General features: G+C 39.3%; 1 protein-coding gene across 21 annotated transcripts in view; it reads right to left on the bottom strand.

Moving 5' to 3' along the window:
* Nucleotides 1-26,084, bottom strand: part of ZMYM2 (zinc finger MYM-type containing 2) — a 109,859-nt gene that overhangs the window by 56,911 nt on the left and 26,864 nt on the right. For 11 of the 21 annotated variants that reach the window (XM_051850065.2, XM_051850068.2, XM_051850066.2 and 8 more), the window contains 4 exons: nt 14,939-15,795; nt 8,605-8,890; nt 6,428-6,593; nt 5,569-5,781 (listed from right to left, as the gene is read on the bottom strand). In XM_051850065.2, the coding sequence (XP_051706025.1) occupies nt 5,569-5,781; nt 6,428-6,593; nt 8,605-8,890; nt 14,939-15,785 (1,512 nt within the window). In that variant the 5' untranslated portion in view covers nt 15,786-15,795. Of the gene's footprint in view, nt 1-5,568; nt 5,782-6,427; nt 6,594-8,604; nt 8,891-14,938; nt 15,796-25,344; nt 25,612-26,084 lie in introns of those variants that run through there. The other 10 variants (XM_051850067.2, XM_070049122.1, XM_070049119.1 and 7 more) reach the window with 3 other exon arrangements.

Here is a 26,084-nt window from a genome sequence, read left to right as displayed (position 1 = left end):
TAACAGAAGCTTTGTGGATTGATGGAAACAGAAAATGTTGTGGCTGTTGTGGAAAACAGATAATTCCTCAAAAAGCTAAACAAATAGAATTACCATATAACCCAGCAATTCCACTCCAAGATTTGTAACCAAAAGAATGGGAAACCAGGACACAGTTATATTAAACTGCTAGCATTCACTGAAGCATTATTCATAATTACCAAAAGGTAGGAAAACCATAGTCTCCATCATATGAATAATGAATTGATAAACAAAATGTGACACATACAATGATTATTCAACTATAAAAGGTAAGGAGGTTCTGATAAAACTCAAAACATTACACCATGTAAAATAATCCAGACATAACAGAACAAATATCGTACAATCCCACTATAATGAAATGTATAGAATATAAAAATTCAGAGAGACAAAACATAAATTAGGGCCTGTAGCCCTGCCATCCCATATGGGAGCTGGTTCGTGTTCTGGCTGCTCTTCCTATCTTGCTCTATGCTATGGTTTGGGAAAGCAGTAGAAAATGGTCCAAGTCCTTTGGCCCCTACATCTGTGTGGGAGACCCAGAAGAAGCTCCAGGGTCCTGGCTTTGGACCAGCCCAGCTCTGGCCATTGTGGCCATTTAGGGAGTGAACCAGTGGATGGAAGGCCTTTCTGTCTGTCCCTACTTCTCACTGTCTGTAACTCCATCTTTCAAACAAATAAACAAAATCTTTAAAAAAAATACTACTGAGGTGTTGTTTAAATCTGATGCAATTTCCCTGAAAAAACAATCTGAAACTTAAATTATTGGCTAGTTTTATTTTTAATCTATTTTCTCTGTGGAAGTTCACCTACTTAATGTTATCTGTTGTGAAATCAATTTAGGGAAACTATTTTCATAGAAAATCACTTAATCTAGATGCATCATTTTTATATGGGATTGTCCAAATTAGTAACTAGGGCTAATACTGATAAATATTGTCTAAGCCTACTTGCCCTTACTTTGCATTTATTTTTCAACCTCTTTTTGTGACTGATTAATTATTGTTTTCATTTCTAGTTTTCCAAAGACATTTTTCAGAGATAGTATTCTAAATTCTTTCAGTATTACATTTTATTAACTTCTACCCTTATTTACTTCTCTTTTGTTTTCATTTGCAAGTTATTTGAGTTGAATATTTTCATTACAAATATTAAAAGAAAATATTCCTTTACAACCTAGAAGGAAAAGCCTATGATGCAAAATTCAGAATCAATAAAACTCTATTAAAATTGGGAATTTAGGGGCCAGTACTGTAGCACAATGGGTTGAGATGTAGCCTGCAACACTAGCATCCCATATCAGTAAATATACTAACAAGGCTGAACTTCATCAAATATTAGTCAAATAAAGTGGTTAAGTTCAAGGACGTAAGAGCAGATAGAAAGTTGTTAATGTTGTTAATGCTCAATTTCTTGAATGAAGTTCTTGAAAATCAAGACTGAGTTAGACCTTTTGGTACAGCTATTAAGGCACTGCTTGAAATGCCCACATTCTAAGTCAGAGTACCTGGGTTCAAGTCCCAGATCTGCTTTCAATACCAGTTTTCTGCTAACACACCTGGGAAATAGCTGGTAGATGGCTCAAGTATTCTGGGTCCCTGCCACCTACAGGGAAGACCTGGATTGAATTACCTACTTAACCTGCCCAAGCCCTAGCTGTTGTGGGCTTTTGAGGAGTGAGCCAGAAGACAGAAGACCTATGTATAATCTGACTCTGATGCTCTCACTCTGTCTGCTGTGTGCCTTCCAAATAAAATAATTTTTATAAAATCAAGATGAAAGGCAAAGACTTTATAATAAAACTATAAACCAAGGATTAATATTTTCCCAACTTTACAGATGACAAAAAGAGGCCAGGCCCAGGGAGGTTAAGTAATTTGTCCAGATCACAAAGTTTATAATTGGTGGGGCCAGGATTTTAACCCAGGCCAACTAACTGTGAAGTCAGTACTCCAACCATCCAGGTAGTGTATGTGTTTAGCTTAATGGTTAAGACACCCAGGTCCTACATTGAAAAGCCTGGCTTCAATTCCTGTCTCTGACTCCTGATTCCAGTTTCCTATTGAAATAGACTTGCAGGTAGAGTAATGGTTTAAGTGACTGGGTTTCTGCAAACCACATGGGAAACTTGAATTTAATTCCCTTCTCCCAGCTTCAACCTGGCCCAACTGTGGCTGCAGCAGGAATCTGCAAAGCAAACCAGCTATGGGAGCTCTCTCTGTGCCTCTCAACAACTAAAAAAAAAGTACCTTTTAGGTATCAAAATACAGAAAAGGCAACATCAATAATAACATCATACAATATGATTAATCAAAGAATTTTAAAAGTCTGAACATTTCCATCATTATGTAGCTCTCCCTATCTCCAAGAATTTGAAGTATGCTACGCCAATTGTAAATTCTATGAAGGTAGGATCTATGTCCATTTTATATCTCCACTATATTATTCCTAGCAACAACCACAGTGTCTGGAGCGTAGTAGCTTATGGATAAGTGTTTCATGAAGAAATCACATACTCATTTTCACCGTTAAATAAATGTTCGATTTAAAGAGAAAAAAACCTGAGAAAAAGCCCAAACAAAAAAAGGGGTAAAAGATCAAGAAACAAACAATTTGCAGGAAAGAAAAGATGAGTTTGAAACATGAAAAACATACCATTCCCAAATAAAAAAATTTAAAAAATAAACATTTGGGCCATCTTCCACTGCCCTCCCAGGCCACGGCAGAGAGCTGGACTGGAAGAGAGCAATGGGGACCAGAACCCGACGCCCACATGGGATGCTGGCGCCGCAGGTGGAGGATTAACCAAGTGAGCCATGGCACCAGCTCAATTTGTATCTTAAAAAAAAAAAAAAAAAAAAAAGATTTATTTATATATTTGAAAGGCAGAGTCATGGAGAGGCAGAGAGAGAGAAGGTCTTCCATCTGCTGGTTCACTACCCCAAATGGCCACAATGGCCGGAACTTCACAGATCTGAAGCCAGGAGCTTTTCCAGAGTCTCCCATGCAGGTGCAGGGGCCCGAATACTTGGGCATCTTCTACTGCTTTCCGAGGCCATAGCAGAGAGCTGAATCGGAAGTGGAGCAGCTGGAACTCAAACCAACGTCCACATGGGATGCCAGCACTGCAGGCGGTGGCTTTACCAACTAAGCCAATTGCGTTTCGGTCCCTCAAACTTGTATCTTGACTTAACTTACAGTCATGTGCCAAATAAGAATGTTTCAGTCAATGACAATCATATTCAATGCTGGTACCATAAAAATTAATGATGGAGCTGGAAAATGCTTATCACCTACTGATAGCATAACGTCATTGCACAATGTGTTACTTATTTATGGTGACAATTGTGTAAACCTACTGCACTACCAGCCATATAACAATTTACATAGGATACCTAACACTGGATAACAAGAGACTATGTTACTGGTTTATGTATTCATTATACTGTACTCTTTAATTATTATTTTGAAGTGTAGTCCTTCTAGTTATATTAAAGGCAGGGGGCAGGGACAGAGGACACTCTTGCAGTACAGCAGGTTAAACCATCATTAGCAATACCAGCATTCAATACCACAGTGCCAGGGGCTGGTGCTATGGCACAGCAGTTAAAGCCCCAACCTGAAGCACAGCTTCCCATATGGGAAGCTGGTTTGAGTTCCAGCTGTTCCACTTCCGTTCCAGCTCCCTGTTAATGCACCTGGAAAAGCAGAGGAAGATGGCCCAAGTAATTGGGCCCCTAAACTCACATGGGAGACTCAAAGAAGCTCCTGGATCCTGGTTTCAGATTGGCCTAGCTCAGGCCATTGCAGCTATGTGGGGAGTGAAACAGCAGATGGAAGACCTCCCGCAACTGTGCCTTTCAAATAAATAAATCTTTAAAATAAATAAATGTAGGGGCTGGAGCTGTCGCCTTCAGTGCTGGCATCCCATATGGGTGCCGGTTCAAGTCCTGGCTGCCCCATTTCCAATCCAGCTCACTGCTATGGCCTAGGAAAGCAGTGGAGGATGGCCCAAGTCCTTGGGCCTCTGCACCAGCATGGGAGACCAGGAAGAAGCTCCTGGCTTCAAATCGGCACAGCAAGCATTTGGGGAGTGAATCAGTTGATAGAAGACCACTCTCTATCTGCCTCTCCTCTAACTCTGACTTTCAAATAAATAAATCTTTAAAACAAATAAAATAAATGTATTGTATCAGGGCACCAGTTCAAGTCCTGGCTGCCCCACTTAAAATTAAGCTTCCTGCTAATGTATCTGGGAAGGCAGGAGAAGATGGCCCAAGAATATGAGCACACCCATGTGGGAGATCAGGAAGGTCCAAACCTGGCCATTGGGGATATAAATCAGTGAGTGTGGAAGATCTCTTTTTTCCTCCTGCCGACCTTCTCTGTCACTCAGCCTTTCAAATAAATAAATTTTTTAAATTACTAAAAGATATCACACCTTCAGCAGCTTCATACATTTCATGTTTACCACGTCTCTTGATTGCACTAATAGGATACCTCAAGTGATTGGTCTGTACCACCTAAGTTTGTGTAAATATACCTCACAGTCTACAGTGTTCACAGGAAATTACCTAATGATCCATTTCTCACAGCATAACCTCTACATTTCTCAGAAAACATCCCTGTCATTAAGTGCATGACAGTATCTGGATATACGATTCTTATGTAATTAGCTGCCTTTTGTATAAGAAAAAAGGAAAACAATGACAATGTATTTTCTAAATTTTTCAAAAACAGGAAATATAAAATAGTAAGAACTGAAAAGGGATACCTATAAAACAATGCCAAGAACAGAAAATAAAAATGGGAGTTAAACTTTTCTTTCTTCTTTTTTAAAGATTTATTCATTTATTTGAAAGGCAGGTTAGAGAGGCAGAGGCAGAGAGAAAAAGAGAGAGAGAGAGAGAGAGAGAGATCTTCTATCCACTGGTTCACTACCCAGATGGCCACAATGGCTGGAGCTGCACAGATCCGAAGCCAGGAGCCAGGAGCTTCTTCCAGGTCTCCCACATGGGTACAGAGGCCCAAGAACTTGGGCCATCTTCTACTGCTTTCCCAGGTCATAGCAGGGAGCTGGATTGGAAGTGGAGCAGCCAGGATTTGATCTGGCGCCTATTTGGGATGCCAGCGCTATAGACCAGGGCTTTAATGCTGCGGCACAACACCAGCCCCATTAAACTTTTCTGAGTATAGCTTTCTATATATGTTTACTTTTGAATCCCATGTTTTAATACAAAAATAAATTTTAAAATCTTAAAATTAACCTTAAAATTTAAACAAGATAATCATTGCCAAGCTAAGTTTCAACAGTTTGAAAAATTCTATTCCTAACCCCTAACTGTCAAAAGAGAAAATTCAAAAACCTTATTTCCAATAATCTACATACAGCATTTATTTCAAGTAGATTATGCCCATGACATTACATTTAATAGAATTAAATGAGATTTCAATGTACACTTGGTTAATAAAATATTACCGTAAAACTATTACAGAACTTTCCAATACATTCAAAGAATGCCAAATTTTGATCAGAATATGAATTACCTGCTTATATTCACTGACACAACTCTGACAGCAAAATCTCTTCTGCTGACCATCAATCACAAGAACATTATTTCCAGCACCTTTACTGGGCAAATATTCTCCACACTGTTCACAGCAATTCATTATTAGACCATTGGCCATTCTGTATCTATTAAAGCAGTGGTCACTGCACAGCTTATGAGTCATATTTTTAAAGCTAACTTCATGTCGAATCTAAAAGAAAAACAATGAACAAAAAAAGTATCAGTCTGACAAAGTAGCTAAAAATCCAGATGTTCAAACAGAAACAAAGATGCCCCAATTTGGTTTGAGGAAAAGGAGAAACAAAATATATTTCACAATTATTTTATACTGTTTTTATACACACAGAACCCATGTATGGCTCCAAGAAAAAGAAAATTCCACCAATTACATAACTACAAATTTCTCTAGAGGTATCAAAAATGGTAGAAAAACAACCAAGTTTAGTTAGTGTTAATATTAAATTTCATAAACAGATTGGAAATCTTCAGACAAATCTAAATGACATGTAAAGTACACTCCTCCAAAGAAATAATATAAATAATTCAAATGACATTATGCATACACTTGTTCAACTTTTCAGCAAAATTGGCTTTCTTGCATAGTGACCTACTTGTATAAACATTCTAGACTAAAATCAACCATGTGCTGTATCACCTTATCTGTTAGTGCTCCCAACAACCTCCATAAAAAAACAGGCAATTAACATTGTGATTTTTCTTAATCACTCTCCCTAGAGGGGAAAGTGATTACATAGTAGGATAGTTATAGAGTAGGTAATAACTGCTAAATACAGTTTAGAAGATTCTTAGATAGAACCAACTGAAAAAATACAAACCTCTGTTAGTTTACCACAGATTGTACATCTTGATTTATTTAGAGCTCCTTTAGTAGGATTCTGTTTGTCTTCATAGAGAGACAAACAAGATGTACTACAGAATTCCTGGAAGGATTCACTTGAATCCACTTGAGCAACAATGGTTCCTTTCATTGTAGTTATGTCTCTGAAATGTAAGATGGACAACTTACAGTAAAATCTCATTTTAAAAGAATTAAAATCTAAGAGTAATAGTTGACATTTTTCACCTCTACAGAGTAAATCCTGGAAACTAAACACCATCTTTGGATCCAATACATCATTTTTACTATTGAGAAACTCTTGGCAATAAAGACTGAAAAGCAACACTATTTCATACTATTAAATCCTTGCCACTACCTGACCTATCTTGAAATTCAATAAGGCTTCCTTACAGATCCCATAAACATCAAACAAGAAGTTATTAACTGCCAGCGCCGGGGCTCACTAGCCTAATCCTCTGCCTTGCGGCGCCGGCACACCGGGTTCTAGTCCTGGTTGGGGCGCCGGATTCTGTCCCGGTTGCCCCTCTTCCAGGCCAGCTCTCTGCTGTGGCCCGGGAGGGCAGTGGAGGATGGCCCAAGTGCTTGGGCCCTGCACCCCATGGGAGACCAGGAGAAGCACCTGGCTCCTGCCATCGGATCAGCGCGGTGCGCCAGCCGCAGCGGCCATTGGAGGGTGAACCAACGGCAAAAAGAAGACCTTTCTCTCTGTCTCTCTCTCACTGTCCACTCTGCCTGTCAAAAAAAAAAAAAAAAAAAAAGTTATTAACTATATGGAGTTAATGTTGAGAACTATTTTATTGAGGTATAAATGCATAATCCAGGTAAATATCTCTTATCAAAAACACTTGGAAGGAGAAATGTTTCTGACTGTGAATTCAGATTTTGGAATATCTGTACTTACATAATGTGATATCTTAGGCAGGGGACCCAAGTCTAAACATGAAATTTATTTGTTTCACATATACCTTATATACACAAATAACCTTATACAATATTTTAGAGTATCTGTATTTTGACTACAACCTGTCACAAGAGGTGAGATATGAAATTTCCCACTTGTAGCAAGTTAGTGCTCAAAAGTTTTGAATTTTATAACATTTCAGATTTCTGGTCTTCAGGGTTATGGGATTCTCAATTTGTACCTGTTCATTTCCCTCATCCCTTGTTTCCACCCACCTCTTGCTCCTAGATAAGCAGAAAACATGAGACACCTAAGGTCACAGGAATGTGGCATGCATCCCAGAGGGGTGCCTAAAGGTAAATCCACCCTCTTTGCCATCCAACCCCAAAATAATGTCAACCACCATTCTATACATCATTCCTAGAAAGATGTTAGAAATGTTAGGAAATAATATTCAAATCTATGAAGATTTTAATTCTGAATTTTAAGATTACATACTACAGTGTTTAAGTCAACTACCTTAATAAAGCAATCAAAAACCTATAAAACAATTGCTTTAATATTTAACTGTAATAAACATGTATAGAGCACTAAGCCCTTTCCAGAGTTTACCAAGATCTAAACATAACTTCACAGACTTGGCTACTTCAAGACATGGTATAGAAAATCCACCCTGTTTGACCTTGCATATGATATACCATTCCAGCTATTTTTAACCAGTGTAGCCAGACCCAAAAAGAGGCAAGAGATGATTCTTTTTTCCAAGGCAGGCAAAAATCATACCTGAGTCTTTACCAGTGCCTTAATGTTCAGAACAAACAAACATATATAAAATTCACAGTTGCTGATTTTAAATAATCTCAATCTGAAGATAGCATTAACACAGAGATAATTATATGTAAGCATTTCATGTTTAATATTTCTATCTAGATAGAACTAAAACCTTACAATTGAAGTAAATAAATACATATTTTTATAAATTCAAAGAGTGCAATGGAGACTACAATAAAATTGATATAAAGACCTATCTAAATCAACCTCAATACCTAACCAAACAGGAAGCCTCTTCTCCATTAACACCTAGACTGGTAAACTTCCATTGCTATCTCTTATAAGTTTGGCTTCAAGATTCAAGCTTGCTTACTCATTTTTAAAATACAAGAAAATCACCACTAAGAGACTTACTAACAACTTTCTTAAAATTTCATGTCACCAATAGTCAACCATATGGAATGTTGAGAGGCAAACCTTACTTTTTACACATAACACAAAGTTTCTTTGGAGCAGGTTTGTGAGAAAAAGAAGAAAGGCAGGTGGTAGAACAAAAGAGGTGAGCAGATCCTTTGCGCTGATATGCTGTCTGTCCCTTCTGTAAAGGTTTTTTGCAGTTTGCACAGGTGACTTTAACTGGTTTAGTGGGTTGCTGCTGGGCTGAAGGCGGGAAAATCTGCTTAGGAAGCGAGGCCACTGGTGATAATGAGTCCACCCCTGGTTGTTTCTGATTACGGGGAAATGAAGCTGACTGGGAGATCCAAGAATCTTAAAAACAAAACGTACAAGAAAAAAAAAATCATTTGAAACAGGTATTTACACATAGTAAATTTTATACCGGAGAATAGTTTTAATTTCCCATCTTGTAAATTTAAGATGTTAAAGCATCAGCAACATATAGCAAAAAGTTATATAGCACAAGTTTCACAGTAAAAACATGTTTCACAACCCAGTATTCTAGTCTTGAAAATGGCTGAGTATAAGATAATGCAAATGCTAATCAGCTTGATTAGCTATTCCACTATATACATATACACATATATTACAAAACATGTTTTATACAATAAACAGTCAATTTTCTAAAAAAAATTTAAAAATTAATTTAAAAAAGATTGTTCTTATTCTGGCTCTATCACTTTTACAAGATTGGGAGACTACTTCAACTTTATAATTTACTGTTCTCTAAACTGGAAATGGTACTAATCTCTATGAATAGTAAACAATAAATGAGATGATACAGGTAATAAAGCAATGACATGCATGAAGTTAGAGAATATTATTTTTGGCAAAGAACACATCAACATGTAACAAAATCTTGACCAAATAGAATTTTTGACAAACACAGATTATACAAATTTGTATAAAAATATCATTTCCAAAACAGCTTTTGAAATTTTTGCATATACATTTAGTTCTAGACCCTCTAAATATACTGCATAATCTCACAGAAGAGTATTACACAGAAATGATGCAGTAACAAATACTGACCAATCCAACATTATTCTGCAAGTTACTACCACTACAGAGGCACTGCACAACATTGAGTTTGTGTAACTATTAATAAAAGAGTATTCAGATATTCTCTTTCATTCTAAGCTCTTTAGTACTTAACAAGATGTCTTCAGCTTCAAGTAATAGTTACAATATTACAAACTTTCTTCATTTTAAAATTTTCCACACCACCACTTTTTTTTTTTTAAGACTTATTTACTTATTCGAAAGGCAGAGGCAGAGAGGGACAGAGAGAAGTCTTGCATCCAGTGGTTTACTCCCCAGATGGCCACAACTGCCATAGCTGCACCGATCCAAACCCTGGAGCCAGGAGCTTCCTCTGGGTTTCTAGGTCTCCCACGTGGGTGCAGGGGCCCAAGGACTTGGGCATCTTCTACTCCTTTCCCAGGCCATAGCAGAGAGCTGGATTGGAAGTAGAGCAGCTGAGACTTGAACTGGCACCCATACAGAATGGCAGCACTGCAGATAGTGGCCTCACTTGCTATGCCACACCACTGGCCCCCACATCACTACTTCTAATTTCTACTACCATCTCTCAAAAAATTTCCTTTCAATTTCTTCTGAGTTTTGAACTTCCATACATAAACACTACACAGCAGCATTGTGGGTTTAGCCACTGCCTTCAACTCCGGTATCCCGTATGGGTGCTGGTTCAATTCTCAGCTACTTCTGATCCACTTCTGATCCAGCTCCCTGCTAATGTGCCTGGGATGGCAGTGGAGGACAGCCCAAGTGTTGGGCTCCTGCAGCCACGGGGGAGACCTGGAAGAGGCTCCAGGCCCCTGGCTTCAGCCTGGCCCAGGCCATTGCAGCCATATGAGAAGTGAATGGATGACCTCTCTCTCTTTCAAATGAATACATAAATCTTTAAAAAAAAAATACAAATACAACAGAGCTTAGGGAAATGACTATCAAAACCTTGAAGAGGGCAGCAATATCTTAGTTCAGAGTCATTCATTCCATGAACCTAATGATTTTTTAAGGGGTTACATACACAGCTATTCAGATTTTTACCTGACTCCATATAACCCCTCAATTAAAACAAACAAGCAAGACTTTATACACACATTACACACAGTACATTCTGGTATCCTGGTATCTTGCTATTATGAGTTTTAATAAACAGGTAAAAATACAAATCAACAAAGAAAACAAATCTTATGAAAGAAACAGGGTCTTCAATCAAACGTTATGTTTGAAAAATGCTGGAAGAATAGCTTTTTGCAACAAAAATACCAGTTCCAAAGGATTTTCGATTTATAGGTTTCACATTTAAATATACACTTAAAGAAGACTATTTAAATTTAAGGATTTCAGCCAACCACCTTGACTTTTTTGATTCAATTTAGGCCCTGTATAAATAAAGGCCTATATTTATATTTTAACTTTTATATATATATACCATTTAACTATCATATTTTATAATATTAACTATATAATAACTATATTTTTAACTTTTCCCTTATTTTCATCCTTTCACCTCTCCCAATGTCAAAAGAAAAGACACCTAATCATTTTGTCTAAATCCCCAATTACGTACAAAAGATATTAAGAGAATAGCACTTAAATCTGCCCAAGTTACAATTAGCCTAATAACAAGTAGAAAATTTTTAGCCAAAATTTTATAACTCTTGAACTGTATTCTCTATTACAAATAAAAACAGCACATAAACATAAGAGCCACTTCATAAATGTTTAGAACAAGAGGTATGTCTGCTTGCTCTCAGTTGTTCTGATGAGGCCTATAGATTCCCTTGTTTTAATAGGAGGCCAGCATTGTGACACAGTGTGTTAAACCACAGCCAGTAATGTCAGCATCCCATACTAGTTCTGTCTGCTCCACTTCCAGTCCAACTCCCTAATAATGCACCTGGGAAATCAACAGATGATGGACCAAGTGCTTGGGCCCCTGCCACCTACGTGGGAAACCCAGATAATTCAGGCTACTGGCTTCGGCCTGGCCAACCCCTGGCCATTGTGGCCATTTGGAGAGTGAACCAAAGGATGGAAAACCTCTCTGGGCAACTCTTTCTTTCAAATAAACTAATACATTAAAAAAAAAAAGCTTAACAGGAACATATTTCTTATGATGATATAGCTCCTCTAACCCAGCAATATTTCTAAGGAATTGAATATCCCAAAATATATATACACACAAGAATACTCTCAAAGAGGTATTTAAATATGAAAAACTGTAACTGAGCTAAACAGAGAACAGATTTCACACATTTATGTGTGATATGGATAAAAGTTTAAGATCTATTGTTAGGTAAAGGACCAGCAGGAAGGGAGAGGCTGCAAAACTGTACCTACATTATAATCTCAAGTTAGAACTGAATGCATACCCTTAAGTAATTAATTTTCAATGTTGAAACTGTCATTTTCTTCTTCATACTCTAGTATTTTGGTATTCTTATTAGAAACACAACATTTTAAAACTACTTTAAACATTATCATTTTTTAGACTTTTATACAAAGGTAGAAAGTTATAATTAAAAACATTCTAATGAATGGCTGGTGGCAATATATATTGCTAAGAACCTTCTGGAAAGCAACATCACAATATATTTCTATAAGTTAGAAATGCTCATACAAACTCATACATACACCCACCAACACCCATATACATACAAATATATCTCTACATACCTACAAATACATATACATATTGAGAAATTTCAAGACTGATTAATAAGAAGCCTAATTCTTTTAAAACTAAAAACCAGTTATATTCAAAAATAAAAATCTCCAAATAAATGCAGGTACAGTAACTTTTACCACTTGGAATATATTCTAAAGAAATAGAAAGTGAACTGATGGGTTCATCACAGGCTTATAATAGCAAAATATGGGACATGGGTACAAGGTTTAAAAGAATACAGAAACAGGGACGGAGGAAGGAAGGAAGGGAATACCATTATGTTCTTAGAATTTTATCTGCAAATCACATTGAATATGTTAAAAACTAATTAAAAATTAAAATTAACTTAAAAAATATAGAAACAAATTGAAAGCAATAACAGTAGTCATTTTTACTTAGTAAAATTACATGGCATTTTCTCCCTCTTTTTTTTTTTTAAGATTTATTTGAAAGGCAGAGTTACAGAGCGGGTGTTGGGGTGAATGTGGAGACAGAGAGGTTTTCCATCCGCTGCTTCACTTCCCAGATGGCCACACTGAGTGAAGCTGGGCTGGTCTGAAGCCAGGAGCCAGGAGGTTCTTCTGAGTCCTCCACATGGTTGCAAGGGCCCAAGCACTTGGGCTGTCCTCTATTGCATTCCCAAGCACATTAGCAGGAAGCTGGATCTGAAGTGGAGCAGCTAGGACTTGAACCAATGCCCAAATGGGATACCGGCACTGCAGGCGGTGGCTTTACCTGCTATACATTTTTCAATAATTAGACACTATTGTCTAAATAAATAAATAGCACTCAAAAGAGCATTCTATACTACCTAGATTCTAGTTACTACCTACTTCTCTGTAATTCCTAAGCTAATAAAGTTATTAGAATGAAAAAATAACATAGGCTTATGGAGAGGTATATGAGAAAGAGGCATGCACACACATGCGTGCACAGATTTAGGTGGGGAAGTAAGAGAGACAGACACAGACAGAGTCATGAAAAAGCCAGATAGTTCTTATAATTTCTACGTTTTTAAACCTTTTAAAAATGTTTCCTTGAGAGGCAAAAAGACAGACAAACAGGGAATGAGAGAGAGTGCGCATTCCCATTTGCTGGTTCACTCTTCAAATGCCAACAACCAACCAATCTAGGCCAGTCCAAAGTCAGGAGTCAGGAACTCAATCCAGTTCTCTCATGTGTGTGGCAGACTCAAGTACTTGAACTGACTTCCAGGTTGCATATCAGCAGGAAGCTTGAATTGGGAATGGAGTCAGGACTCAAATCCAGGTACTCCAATATGGGATGCAGGTAATTTAACCACTAAGTCATTCACTCACCCCTATTTTCTAAATTGTAACGTCTTCTCAGACCAAGGCTGATTACAAAAAATTTTTCAAACAAGCAGGAAATCTACCCATCTTCAAAAATGAAAAAAAAAGTAAAATGTTAATTAAAAGCTAAAATATAAATAGGCTGTCAAAAATATACACAGGAACTCCAAACTCATACAACTGTATGCAATTAAGTATGCACAGCCTTTTACATCATGATCATAACTGTAAAGTGATTTTTAAAAAGAATGTTTGGCTTTTTTTCAAAAGTAAGAAAAATAAAACCTTAAATTCTTAATAAAAATTATAAAAACAGCAGAAGTGTAATCTGAATCAAATTTTTTTAATGTGCATTACTTTAAAAAATATTTATTTATTTCAAAGGTAGAGTGACACAAAGGGAAGGGCAGAGAAAGAGATCTTCTATCTGCTGGTTCAGTCAGGACTTGGTCAGGCTAAAGTGAAGAGCCAGGAACCCCATTCCAGGTCCCCCACATGAGCGGCAGTGGCCAAACTACTTGAGCCATCATCTACATCCCTCCCAGGCACATCAGCAGAAGCTGAATCAGAAGCAGAATAGCCAGGACTCAAACCAGTGCTCCAATATGGGATGGTAATGACACAAAAGGCACCACAATGCCAGCCCCTAGTTTTTGTTTTGTTTTGATTTGTTTTAAGATTTACTTATTTGAAAGACAGACGGGGGGGGGGGGGGGGGGGGCACAGAGAGGGATCTTTTAGGTTCACTCCCCAATTGCCTGTAACAGCCAGGATTAGCCCAGGTAGAAGCCAGGAGCCAGGAATTCCGTCCAGACTCCAAACACTTCAGCCATCACCTGCTACCCCCAGGGCACACAATAGCAGGAAGCTGGAATCAGAAGTGGTGCCAGGACTCAAACCCAGGCACTAAGATATGGTATGTAGGCATCTTAACCAGCATGTCAAACAACCAGGCCAAATGTAATTATCATATAATATTAAATTTTTCTTTACAGGTGTCATGAATCTTTTTGTTCTCCAATTTACATATTAAAACAACACTAGTAAAAACATTAACAAGATAATAAAGAAACCATCAGACATTGGTGGTACCAAATGTAGAGTAATATTTTTTAATCCTTTAAACATAAATCACTTTGTAATTAATTGTCTAACAGTCTTCACAGAAATACTAAACACTGTTTTACAACTTTTAGTTAAGATGACAAATTTAAAACAAAGTCCATAGAATTGGCATATTTCACATGTCAAAGACACTTAACAAGGTAGCCCCAATCACTACAAAAAAAAAAAATTCAGCCAAAAGTTTTAACTTCACTTAGATGAGGTAGAATATCTCTCACTGCTTACCAGGATTATGATGAGTTGCAGATTCTCCATTCTGAAATACATCTCCTGTCACATTCATTCTACCAGGATTAAAAGGTCCTACTCCAGTCTTGGTCTGTGAAGTTAAAGATGGGGTGTATGTTTGTATATTAACACCGAAACTACTTGACTGCAGTCCGTTAGAGACATCGCCCAAGTTGGTATTCTGCAGTGATGTTACATGTGTAATCATTAAGTTCATATCTCGGCCGTCAGTATTTTCTAATTGGCTATCATTCACAGAGCTTACACCTGTTTCTAAAGTTGTAACATTAGCAATCTGAATTTCAGAGTCTGGTTCTGTGGTGATACCACTACTACCCATTCCTGCATTTACCTTACTTCTTGAAAAACTGGAAGTGGAGAAATCCACATCATTGGTTCTGTTTTTAGTTTCAGAAGGTCTCCTTTCAATAAAATTGGAGGAATTTTTCTCTTGCCCTTGATTTGTTTCCATGTCCTCTTCATCATCAATGACAATTGTCTCACTTACACTTCCCTTCTGAGAAGACAGCTCTTTTGAAGAAGGAAGGATTTTGGAATCATTTCCTTGTAGTTCTTCACTTTTTGAAGATGTAAATGTTATGGTTCTTTGATCAGTTACCACTGGTGCAGAAGGTGGGGGAGGTTGTACAGGTTCAATAAAAACAACATCATCATCATCTTCCACTGATGAGTTTTGAAATTTATTAGATCTAGACACCAAAGGATTAGGTGGACCACTGAATGAATTTCCTACATTCGTGAGACTGGTTGCCATGGCCGTATTCCCCAATAAAACAGGAGTCTGATCAGTCAATTCTAATCCTCCCAATGAACTTGTATCCATGCCAAAGAACCTGTGAAGGAGGTCAAAAAAAAGAAAAAAATGTCAGGATAAGACATTTCATGTTACTCAAATGAAACCATTTTTTAAAAGGCAATTTTCTTTTCTTTTTTTAATTCTAAATTAAAATAATTCTTATCTAATATCCAGGGAATATACAGCATACATTCTGTGATCGTCTCATTCATTAATCATTTCATGCATTATAGGATAACAAGAAAGGCAGTTATCTAATTGCCAGTAATCATATGCAATATATTCTGTCACACCTCCTTCCCAGAGTACACTATTTAAAAACATTAACACTAAAAACATAAGTAAATCTTTCTACATATTTGAATAGGAAAACCAAAATATAACAATAAAGATCAGCACTTTGATAATATTATCCCATTTATTCATTATATTTAAAAAAATGATTCAGCCTAATCACTAATTTCCCAAATTCTATCTTCCTGTAATCTCCTTTTCTCATTTCTCCAGGCTCCCATGTAACTACATGATCAAATCTTTCTGAAAATTTGAAATTGCTCCTTTTTAAAATTATTTATTTATTTGAAAGGTAGAGAGACAAAGAGACAGAAACAGATCTTCCATCTACTGGTTCACTCCCCAGAAGCAGATCCAGGCCAAAGCCAGGAGCCAGGAATTCCATCCTGAGTCTCCCACATGAACAGCAGGAACTTGAGCCATCATGTACTGCCTCCCAGGCATTTTAGTAGGAAAACAGATTCGAAGAGTAAGTGGAACTCAATCCAAAGCACTCTAATATGGGATGCCGGTTTCCCAAGCAGCTGCTTAACCCACTGGATCACTATGCCCACCTCATAAAATCTTTCTTGACCCTAACTAAAAAGCCTAAATCCTTTGTTGCCATGCACTAAACGGTGTGCTTTATACCAAAGCTGCCAAAAATATCACATCTCAATCCCTAGGACCTATAAATGTAATCTTACATGGAAAATGGGTCTTTGCAGATATGATTTAAGTTAAGGATTTTAAAGAGAGATCATTTGGGATTCTCTGGGTAGACCCCGAATGCAGTTACAAATACCCTTGTAAGAAAGATACAGAAGGGGCCAATGCTGTGGTGTGGTGGGAGGAGGCAAGGCGAGGGGAGGGGAGGGGAGGCGAGGGGAGGGGAGGCGAGGGGAGAGGAGAGAAGATCGATGTAGAAGACTACACTACAAAAAGAAGAGAAGTGATGTGACCTTGGGGGCTAACTGGAGCCAAAGAATGCTGGTGGTCACCAGAACACAGAAAAGAAGCAAAGAACAGATTCTCCCCTAGAGCCTCCCAAGAAAGCATGACCCTTCAGACACCTTGACTGATCCCAATGAAATAGATTTTATCCTCCAAAACTATGAGAGAAAACAACCCTTGACATAGGTATAAATTCTGTTTCATGCTAATGATAAGAAATTTTAGCTTCAGATGCTAGCTAGGATGAATACCAAGGTCTCTAAAACTCAAAAAGTTCAAACTCTTCATCACTCTGCTATATTCATCTATTTTTTTCTGTATACCTACTATGTGCCAGGCTATGCTGAAGCCAAAGAGCCTGGAACAAAGTTCTCCAGCAGATGGAGGGAATATATTAAATGGGCACAGCTGACAGTATGACTAACACTGACCTGAAGTCACTTTGTTTTCACAGACTAAAAGAGAAGGAAAAAAACAATTAAAAGGAAAAAAATGAAGAGTGAGTATACACTGTAGGCAAATTCATAGATGGAAAGATGGGAAATGGAAGTCAGCCTCATTTTCATAGAGTAAATTATTGAGAAGGTGAGGAAACAGGGTTTTTACAGATCTTAAACACTGGCTTAAGAACACTGAGCCAGGGGCCAGCGCTGTGGCGTAGCAGGTAAGGCCGCCGCCGCCTGCAGTGCCCACATCCCATACGGGTGGCAGTTTGAGTCCCTGCTGCTCCACTTCTGATCCAGCTTTCTGCCTATGGCCTGGAAAAGAAGTAGAAGATGGTCCAAGTCCTTGGGCCCCTGCACCCACGTGGGAGACCCAGAGGAAGCTCCTGAATCCTGGCTTCAGACCAGTGCAGCTCCAGCCATTGCAGCCAATTGGGGAGTGAACCAGCAGATGGAAGACCTCTCTCTCTCTCTCTCTGCCTCTCCTTCTTTCTCTGTGTAACTCTGGCTTTCAAGTAAAATAAATAAATATTTAAAAAGTAATAATAGTAATTTATGGAAAAATAGAATTAAAAGATGTTTACTTAAAAAAGAAACACCCTTCACAAGGATTAGAAAGAGACTAATATAGGCCAGTGCCACGGCTCAATAGGCTAATCCTCCACCTAGCGACGCCAGCACACCGGGTTCTAGTACCAGTCGGGGTGCCGGATTCTTTCCTGGCTGCCCCTCTTCCAGGCCAGCTCTCTGCTGTGGCCCGGGAGGGCAGTGGAGGATGGCCCAAGTGCTTGGGCCCTGCACCCCATGGGAGACCAGGAGGAGCACCTGGCTCCTGCCTTCAGATCAGTGCGGTGCGCCGGCCGCAGCGCACCAGCCATGGCAGCCATTGGAGGGTAAACCAATGGCAAAAAGGAAGACCTTTCTCTGTCTCTCTCTCTCTCACTATCCACTCTGCCTGTCATAAAAAAAAAAAAAAAGAGAGAGAGAGAGAGAGAGGCTAATATAAATAAAAACTATGATTAATGGGTCATAGAGTAGAGAAAATGTTGTTTATCTTAAAGCATTTTCTTAATTTTTAGACCACATGATTTATCATCTATTTTTTAAATAAACTTAAATCTTTAAAGTTATTTAATTTATTTTGAAGCGCTTAGAGACAGAGCCACAAAGAGATCTCCCATCCATCATTCACTCCTCAAATATCCACAATAGCCAGGGCTGAGTCAGGCTGAAACCAGGGGTCAGGAACTGAATCTAAGTCTACCAGTCAGGTCACAGGGACCCAAATACTTAAGCCAACACTTGTTGCCTCCCAGGGTGTGCATTAGCAGAAAGCTGGAAGTGAGGGCAAGAAACTGGGTCTCAAATCCAGGCATTCCAATATGCTATGTAGGTGTCCCAAGTTAACAGCTAAGCCAAACACCTGCCTTTAAATTTAATTTTTTTAAGAATTACATATTTGAAAGTCAGCGAGAGAGCGAGAGAGAGAGAGAGAGATTTTTCATCTGCTGATTCACTCCAAAATAATCTGTTAACAGCCAGGGCTGGCCAGCCAGGAGCTAGGAACTCCACTCCAGGTTACCATGTAGGTTGCAGGAACTCAAGAATCTGAGCCATCTTCTGCTGCTTCCAAAGCACATTAGCAAGAAGCTGGATCAGAAAGGAGTAGGAAGGACCAGCACTCTGATATGGGATGCAGTTTAAACCACTGGGCCACAGCATGGGCCTCTAAATTTAAATTTTCAAAAACAGAAATGATAAAGACTGGCCGGCGCCACGGCTCAATAGGCTAATCCTCCACCTGCAGCACCAGCACACCGAGTTCTAGTCCCGATCGGGACGCCGGATTCTGTCCCGGTTGCCCCTCTTCCAGGCCAGCTCTCTGCTGTGGCCCAGGAATGCAGTGGAGGATGGCCCAAATGCTTGGGCCCTGCACCGGCATGGAAGACTGGGAGGAGGCACCCGGCTCCTGGCTTTGGATCGGTGCAGTGCCGGCTGTAGCAGCCATTTGGGGAGTGAACCGACAGAAGGAAGACCTTTCTCTCTGTCTCTCTCTCTCACTGTCTATAACTCTACCTCTCAAATAAAAATTAAAATTAAAAAAAAATATATAGGAAATGAAGTTGTCCAATTTAAGCAACAGAATAAAGTCAATATGGTGGGAACATAGTAGGAGGGGAAGAGGAGAATGAGATGACAAGGAAAAATAGGTGCAGAAAAATTCACCCAGACCAACAATTAAATTCATTAGTTATATTCAACAGATTTATAATGCACCTAGTATGCACAGACACCTTTTCAGACACACGGGGAAAAAAATCAGTAAACACAACAAGGAAGCATTCCTATCCTTAGAAATAAGGATAAGATGAAAGGTGAAACCTTCAGATAAGGTGAAATGTTTTAATATTACTGCTATAGAAATTTGAAACATCAAATAACATTGATTTAAAAGTTTCATAACCAATTCAGTTAAAATGGTGTTTTAAATGTGAGTACAGCCAATTTAATAATAGTTAACATTTAAATAATGCTTTTTACAAGCCAAATATTCAAGACAGTTAAGCATTATAGCAACCTCATGAAGCAGAATTAATATTACCTCTATTTACAGATTTTATTTTTAAAGATCTCAAAAGTTATGAAAGCTTACCAAGACCTCAGCCAGGAAGTAGTCAAAGTCAGAATTTAAATATTCATAACTACTATGTATTACGCAATGAAGTACTTTTTTTAAAGATTTATTTATTTGAAAGGTAGAGTTACAGACAAAGAGAGGGAGAGAGAGAGAGGTCTTCTAGCCACTGGTTCACTCTCCAAATGGCCATAATGGCCACGGCTACCAGGAGCCCGGAGCTTCTTCCAGGCCTCCCACGTAGATGATGGGACCCAGGAACTTGAACAATCCTGCAATGGTTTCCTAGGTGCATTAGCAGGGAGCTGGATTGAAGTGGAATACCCAGGACTTGAATAAGTGACCATGTGGGATACCAATGCTGCAGGCTGCAGCCACAGCACCAGCCCCTGCAATTAAGTATTAAATAAGATAAATAATACAACCTTTTAACTGCAGCCATTCAATTAAATAACCTAATCAATATTCAAAACATACAAGCTTCAAAAGAAAGGAATATCAAGCCCAAAGTGGCAAGTTAAAAGATTGTAAAAAATAATGAGATGGAGCCAGTGTGCAATGGATTAAGCCACCATTTGTGATGCCAAAATTCTATGGAGTCCCACCTACCCCACTTCTGATTCAGCTTTCTGCTTGGTCCAAAAACTTGGACACTGTCACACACATGGGAGATGGAGTTCCCGGCTCCTGACTTTGGTCTCTCCCAGACTTGGTTGTTGCAGCCATTTGGGTAGTGAGTAAACCAGCAAATGGAAGACTAATCTATATCTACCCATCTGTTTCCCTCCCCCTTCCCTTCTCTGTCACTCTGCCTTTCAAAATCAATAACTAATAAACTAGGGATGGGCAACTGACTTGCACTTAAGATGTTAGGAAGTCCATACCCCACATTATACAACCTTGTTTCAATACCTAGCTCCAGCTTTTTATTTATTTATTTATTTAAGATTTATTTTATTTGAAAGGTAGAATCACAGAGAGAGAGAGAGAGATCCCATTCACTCCTCAAATAGATGCAATGGCCAGGGCTGGGCCAGGGAGAAGCCAGAAGCTGCTTCTGGGTCTCCTACGTGGATGCAGAGGCCCAAAATACTTGGGCCATCTCCCGTTGCCTTCCCAGGTGCATTTGTACAGAGCTAGATCAGAATTGGAGCAGCCAAGACTTGAACCCGCACCCACATGGGTCCCTGCAGAAGAGGCTTAACCTTCTACTCCACAGTGCCAGCACCAGCTCCAGCTTCTGATTCCCAATTTCCACTGATAGGGACCCTTGGGCTCCTCCCACCCACATGAAGAGCCTAGATAAGGTCCTGGCTCCCAATTTCAGCACAGAGCCATTAGGAAGCAAACTAGCAGATGGGAGCACTCTCTCCCTAATTCTATCAAATAAATAAATTTTTAAAAATTTTAAAAGTTGAACTTGTGGGGCCAATGCTGTGGCACAGCAGGTTAAGCTGTCACCTGCAACGCCAGTATCCCATGAGTTCTAATTTGAGTCTCGGCTGTTCCACTTCCAATCCAACTCCCTGCTAATGCACCTGGGAAAGCAGAAGATGGCCCAAGTACTTGGGCCCCTGCCACTCACACAGGAGACCTGGATGAAGCTCCTGGCTTGCTCCTGGTTTCAGCCAGGCTCAGCCCTGGCCATTGCAGACTATCTGGGGAGTGAACCAGCACGTGGAAGATCTCTGTCTCTCCCTAATTCTGACTTTCAAATAAATAAATAAATCATCAAAGTAAAAAATAAAAAGTTGAACTTTGTGGCTAAGCATTTTCATAAGGTAAGAGATATTCTAATCAACAAAACCATTTTCACAGAAATGAGGCAACAGCTACTAATATTACAAAATGTATATGCTTTTAATGTGTGAGTTCTCTGGATCCTTCTAAGTTTTAGCATACTTCCTACTGGGGAGAAAATATGAGACAGAAAAGCCAGAACTGGCTTCACAGTGCCCTCTGGTGGTTGGTTCATGTATATTCAGTCTCCTCAGAAGAAAACAGTGGGGCACAGAATAAATAGCAGGACTTTATTACCACAGTCACTGCGCACTGCAGTAACCTACTTCTCATACAGAACAGCCATTCAACGATGACATCTGTTTTCAAGCTTAAGACTATAAATCTGGTCACCTCTCATATTACTGAGACTATATCTCAACCACAAACCTATAAAGACACTTCCCTATTTTCCAAGTAAAATCTACTCAATTTAGCTACTTTTCTACCTCAAATAAATTCTAATTACTTATTAAAACTGGCCACAAAAAAAAAATCACCTCTCAGCTTCAATTTTTCCTACAGTAAATGATGTAAAAATGATTCACAAGGCTTTTTTGGAATTCAAAGACATAACTGGATATGAAAGCACCACTTCACATACTCCTTTCAAAAGAATTACCAGGCAACTTTTCCTGTACCACAGGATTTCAGAAAATCTCCAAATACTTTTTAAGTTAACTTGTAATATTCCTTCATCATAAATGCTTTCAATTTTGATTCAATAAGAATCAATTAACAGTTGATATTCTCATCAAAAGCAATGCAGTTGCAGTATAAATCTATAAATGATGTATTTATAACAAGAAAATACTAATTGTTGAAACAGTTTATGAATCTTCAAAGAAAATTACAAAGAAAAAACTTCAAAGCTCTATGACAAAAACATTTTTTCACTTACAAATGTATCTGATGGAGTTTTTCAAGATGGCAGAATAGGGAGGGAGCTCACTGCTCTTGTCTAGGGGAAAGGTAGTTTTAAAAAAAGTGGAGAGAGAGGAATCTCAGGGATGAGTTTGGAAGAAAATAGCAAACTAGAGGGACACTATGTAGAGGGTGTGGAAGCACACAACTCAGGAACCCAGCAGCAGAAAGCCTCAGCACCAGCTTTGGAGTAAGGTTGAGACCAGACTGCAGCAGCCCAAGCCACTGGTGACAAAGCTGAGGGAAGAGGCTGGCGTTGAGTCCAGCTTGAAGCCCTGTGGGAGACACTATACCTGCCAACCTAGAGGGAAAAAGAAGGGATACATTTCTCTCCCATTGACCACCCATCACCAATGTCCTGTAACTAGAGAGCCAGTGCCATTTTAAACATAAGCGACAGCTGTGTCAGCTTATGTCCCTGCACCCAGCAACCAGCCAAGAGGAGATGACTAAGTCTGGTTGGGAGAACTGACAGGGGACTGGGAGCGCTTGACTGTGGGAGCTAGGACTTTGGGCAGTCACCATAGGCAGCTCCATATGCTTGGGAACTCCTGATTTCCCTGGTGAAGGTCACTGCTGCAGGATCTGTGTTCACAGCAAAGACAACACGGATCCTTCGTGTGGTTCTTAACAGCAGTGCCAATGAAAACTACACACTAGAGCCAGTGTCCAGGCATTGGTCTTCTTTGAGGAGAGGAAGTGATCAGGAGAATACACCAACAGAACAAAACAAAATTCCCCTCTGTTAAAAAACAAAAAAAAAAGAGATTTACCACACCCAACTTGGATGCCACTCTGGACACTCCCCTCACTCTAGGGCACTGAACAGAACTCCCAGACCAGACAACACACAGCACAAGACTCTTGGTATTCACTGAAACAGCAAACACTCCACTAAGCTACAGAGGCATAGTCCAAAGATAAAAGCCATCACAGGAGAAAAAAAGTATCACCACAAATGCCTAATAATAAACACAGCAATTTAAGAAACAAGAATAAGGAAGATAGCATGATGCTCCCAAAATAACACAACACTTCAATAACAGAATGTGAAGATGAAGAGACTGACAAAATACCAGAAACGGAATTCAAAAACTTGTGGATTACTTAGAAGTAATCAGAAGCAAATTCATTAACTAAAGAAATCATACATGGAATGAATGAAAATTTTTTCCACAAAATTAAGAATTTGAAAAGAAACAAACAAAATACTGGAAATGAAGAATTCAACAGAACAACTAAAATATACAGTGGAAAGCCTTAAGAACAGACTCAGTTAGGCAGAAGAAAGAATATCCAAGTTAGAAGACAAATCTCTGGAAATTTTACAGTCAGACCAAAAACAAAAAAAAAAAAAAAAAAAAAAGGAAGAAGAAATTAGAAAACTAAAAAACAGTGCTGGAGATTTATGGAATACTTCAAATGACCCGACGTATGGGTCTTGGGAGTTTCTGAAGGCATGGAAAGACAAAACGGATTAGAGGGATTTTTTTTTTAATTGAAATAACTACAGAAAATTTCCCTGATTTGGAGAAAGAAAGGGACATTCAAGTACAGGAAGCACATATAACTCCTAATGACATCACCATAAAAGATCTTCACCACAACCCACAGTAGTCAGATATTCCACAGAAAAACATAAAGATTCTAAAATGTGCACAAGAGAAACATCAGATTAACTTCAGAGGATCTCCAATTAGACTCACAGATGACTTCTCATCAAAAACACTACAGGTTAGGAAGAATAGCAAAACATAGTCCAAGTCTAAAGAGAAAAAACAGCCCAAATACTGTACCCTGCAGAGCTCACATTTATGAATGAAGATGAAATAAAGACCTTTCAAGGCCGGCGCCACGGCTCACTAGGCTAATCCTCACCTAGCGGCGCTGGCACACCAGGTTCTAGTCCCGGTCGGGGTGCCGGATTCTGTCCCGGTTGCCCCTCTTCCAGGCCAGCCCTCTGCTGTGGCCAGGGAGTGCAGTGGAGGATGGCCCAGGTGCTTGGGCCCTGCACCCCATGGGAGACCAGGAAAAGCACCTGGCTCCTGGCTCCTGCCATCAGATCAGCGTGGTGCGCCGGCCGCGGCGGCCATTGGAGGGTGAACCAACGGCAAAGGAAGACCTTTCTCTCTCTCTCTCTCTCTCTCTCTCTCTCTCACTGTCCACTCTGCCTGTCAAAAAAAAAAAAAAGAAAAGAAAAGAAATAAAGACCTTCCATAACAAACAGAAACAAAGAATTTCTCACCACTCGTCCAGCCTTACAAAAGATGCTTAAGGATGTGCTATACACAGAAACATGGTCATCACTATGAAAGAAGGTAAAGCCAGAAAAACTCCCAATAAAAATAAAAAAGACAATGAAAGTAAACAATAGGAATATTTATGGGAAAATGGCAAGGCCAAGTCGTTATTTATCAACAGTCACCTTGAATGCTCAACTCTTCAGTTAAAAGGTACAGACTGGCTGAATGGATTAAAAAGCAAAAACACATCTATTTGCTGCCTACAAGAAATATATCTCACCAACAACAATACATGCAGATTAAAAGTGAAAGGATGGGCTGGCGCCGCAACTTACTTGGCTAATCCTCTGCCTGCAGCACCGGTATCCTGGGTTCTAGCCCTGGTTGGGGCGCCGGATTCTGTCCCGGTTGCCTCTCTTCCAGTCCAGCTCTAGGCTGTAGCCTGGGATGGCAGTGGAGGATGGCCCAAGTGCTTGGGCCCTGCACCCACACGGGAGAACAGGAGGAAGCACCTGGCTCCTGGCTTCAGATCATTGCAACGCACTGGCCATAGCAGCCATTTGGGGGGTGAAAGAAAGACCTTTCTCTCTGTCTAACTCTGCCTGTCAAATTAAAAAAAAAAAAAAAAAAAAAAGGAAGAAGAAGAGGAGGAGGAGGAGGAGGAAGAGGAAGAAGAGGAAGAAGAAGAGGAAGGAAGGAAGGAAGGAAGGAAGAGAGAGAGAGAGAGAGAGAGAGAGGGAGGGAGGGAGGGAGGGAGAGAGAGAGAAAGGATGGGAAAAGATATTCCATGTTAACAGAAACCAAAAAAGAGCTGGTGTAGCCATCCTAGTATCAGACAAAAAGAAATGCTAATGGATCTAAAGGGAGACATAGACTCCAATACAATAATAATGGGGGACTTCAATACTCCACTTTCAACAACGTACAGCTCAACCAGAAAGAAATTCAGCAAGGAACAACAGAGTTAACTGACACTATATGAGAAAGAAGGGACCATCAAAGAAGGAGATATCTCTCTCTGAAGGGAGGAAAGACTTTCCACTTTGCTTACAGCCCTGTCTAAATAATGACAGTT

Source organism: Oryctolagus cuniculus, chromosome 9 (assembly GCF_964237555.1).
Source record: "Oryctolagus cuniculus chromosome 9, mOryCun1.1, whole genome shotgun sequence".
Taxonomy (NCBI): Eukaryota; Metazoa; Chordata; class Mammalia; order Lagomorpha; family Leporidae; genus Oryctolagus; species Oryctolagus cuniculus.
Note: the sequence above shows the minus strand (reverse complement) of the source record. Positions and strands in the feature narration are given on the sequence as shown.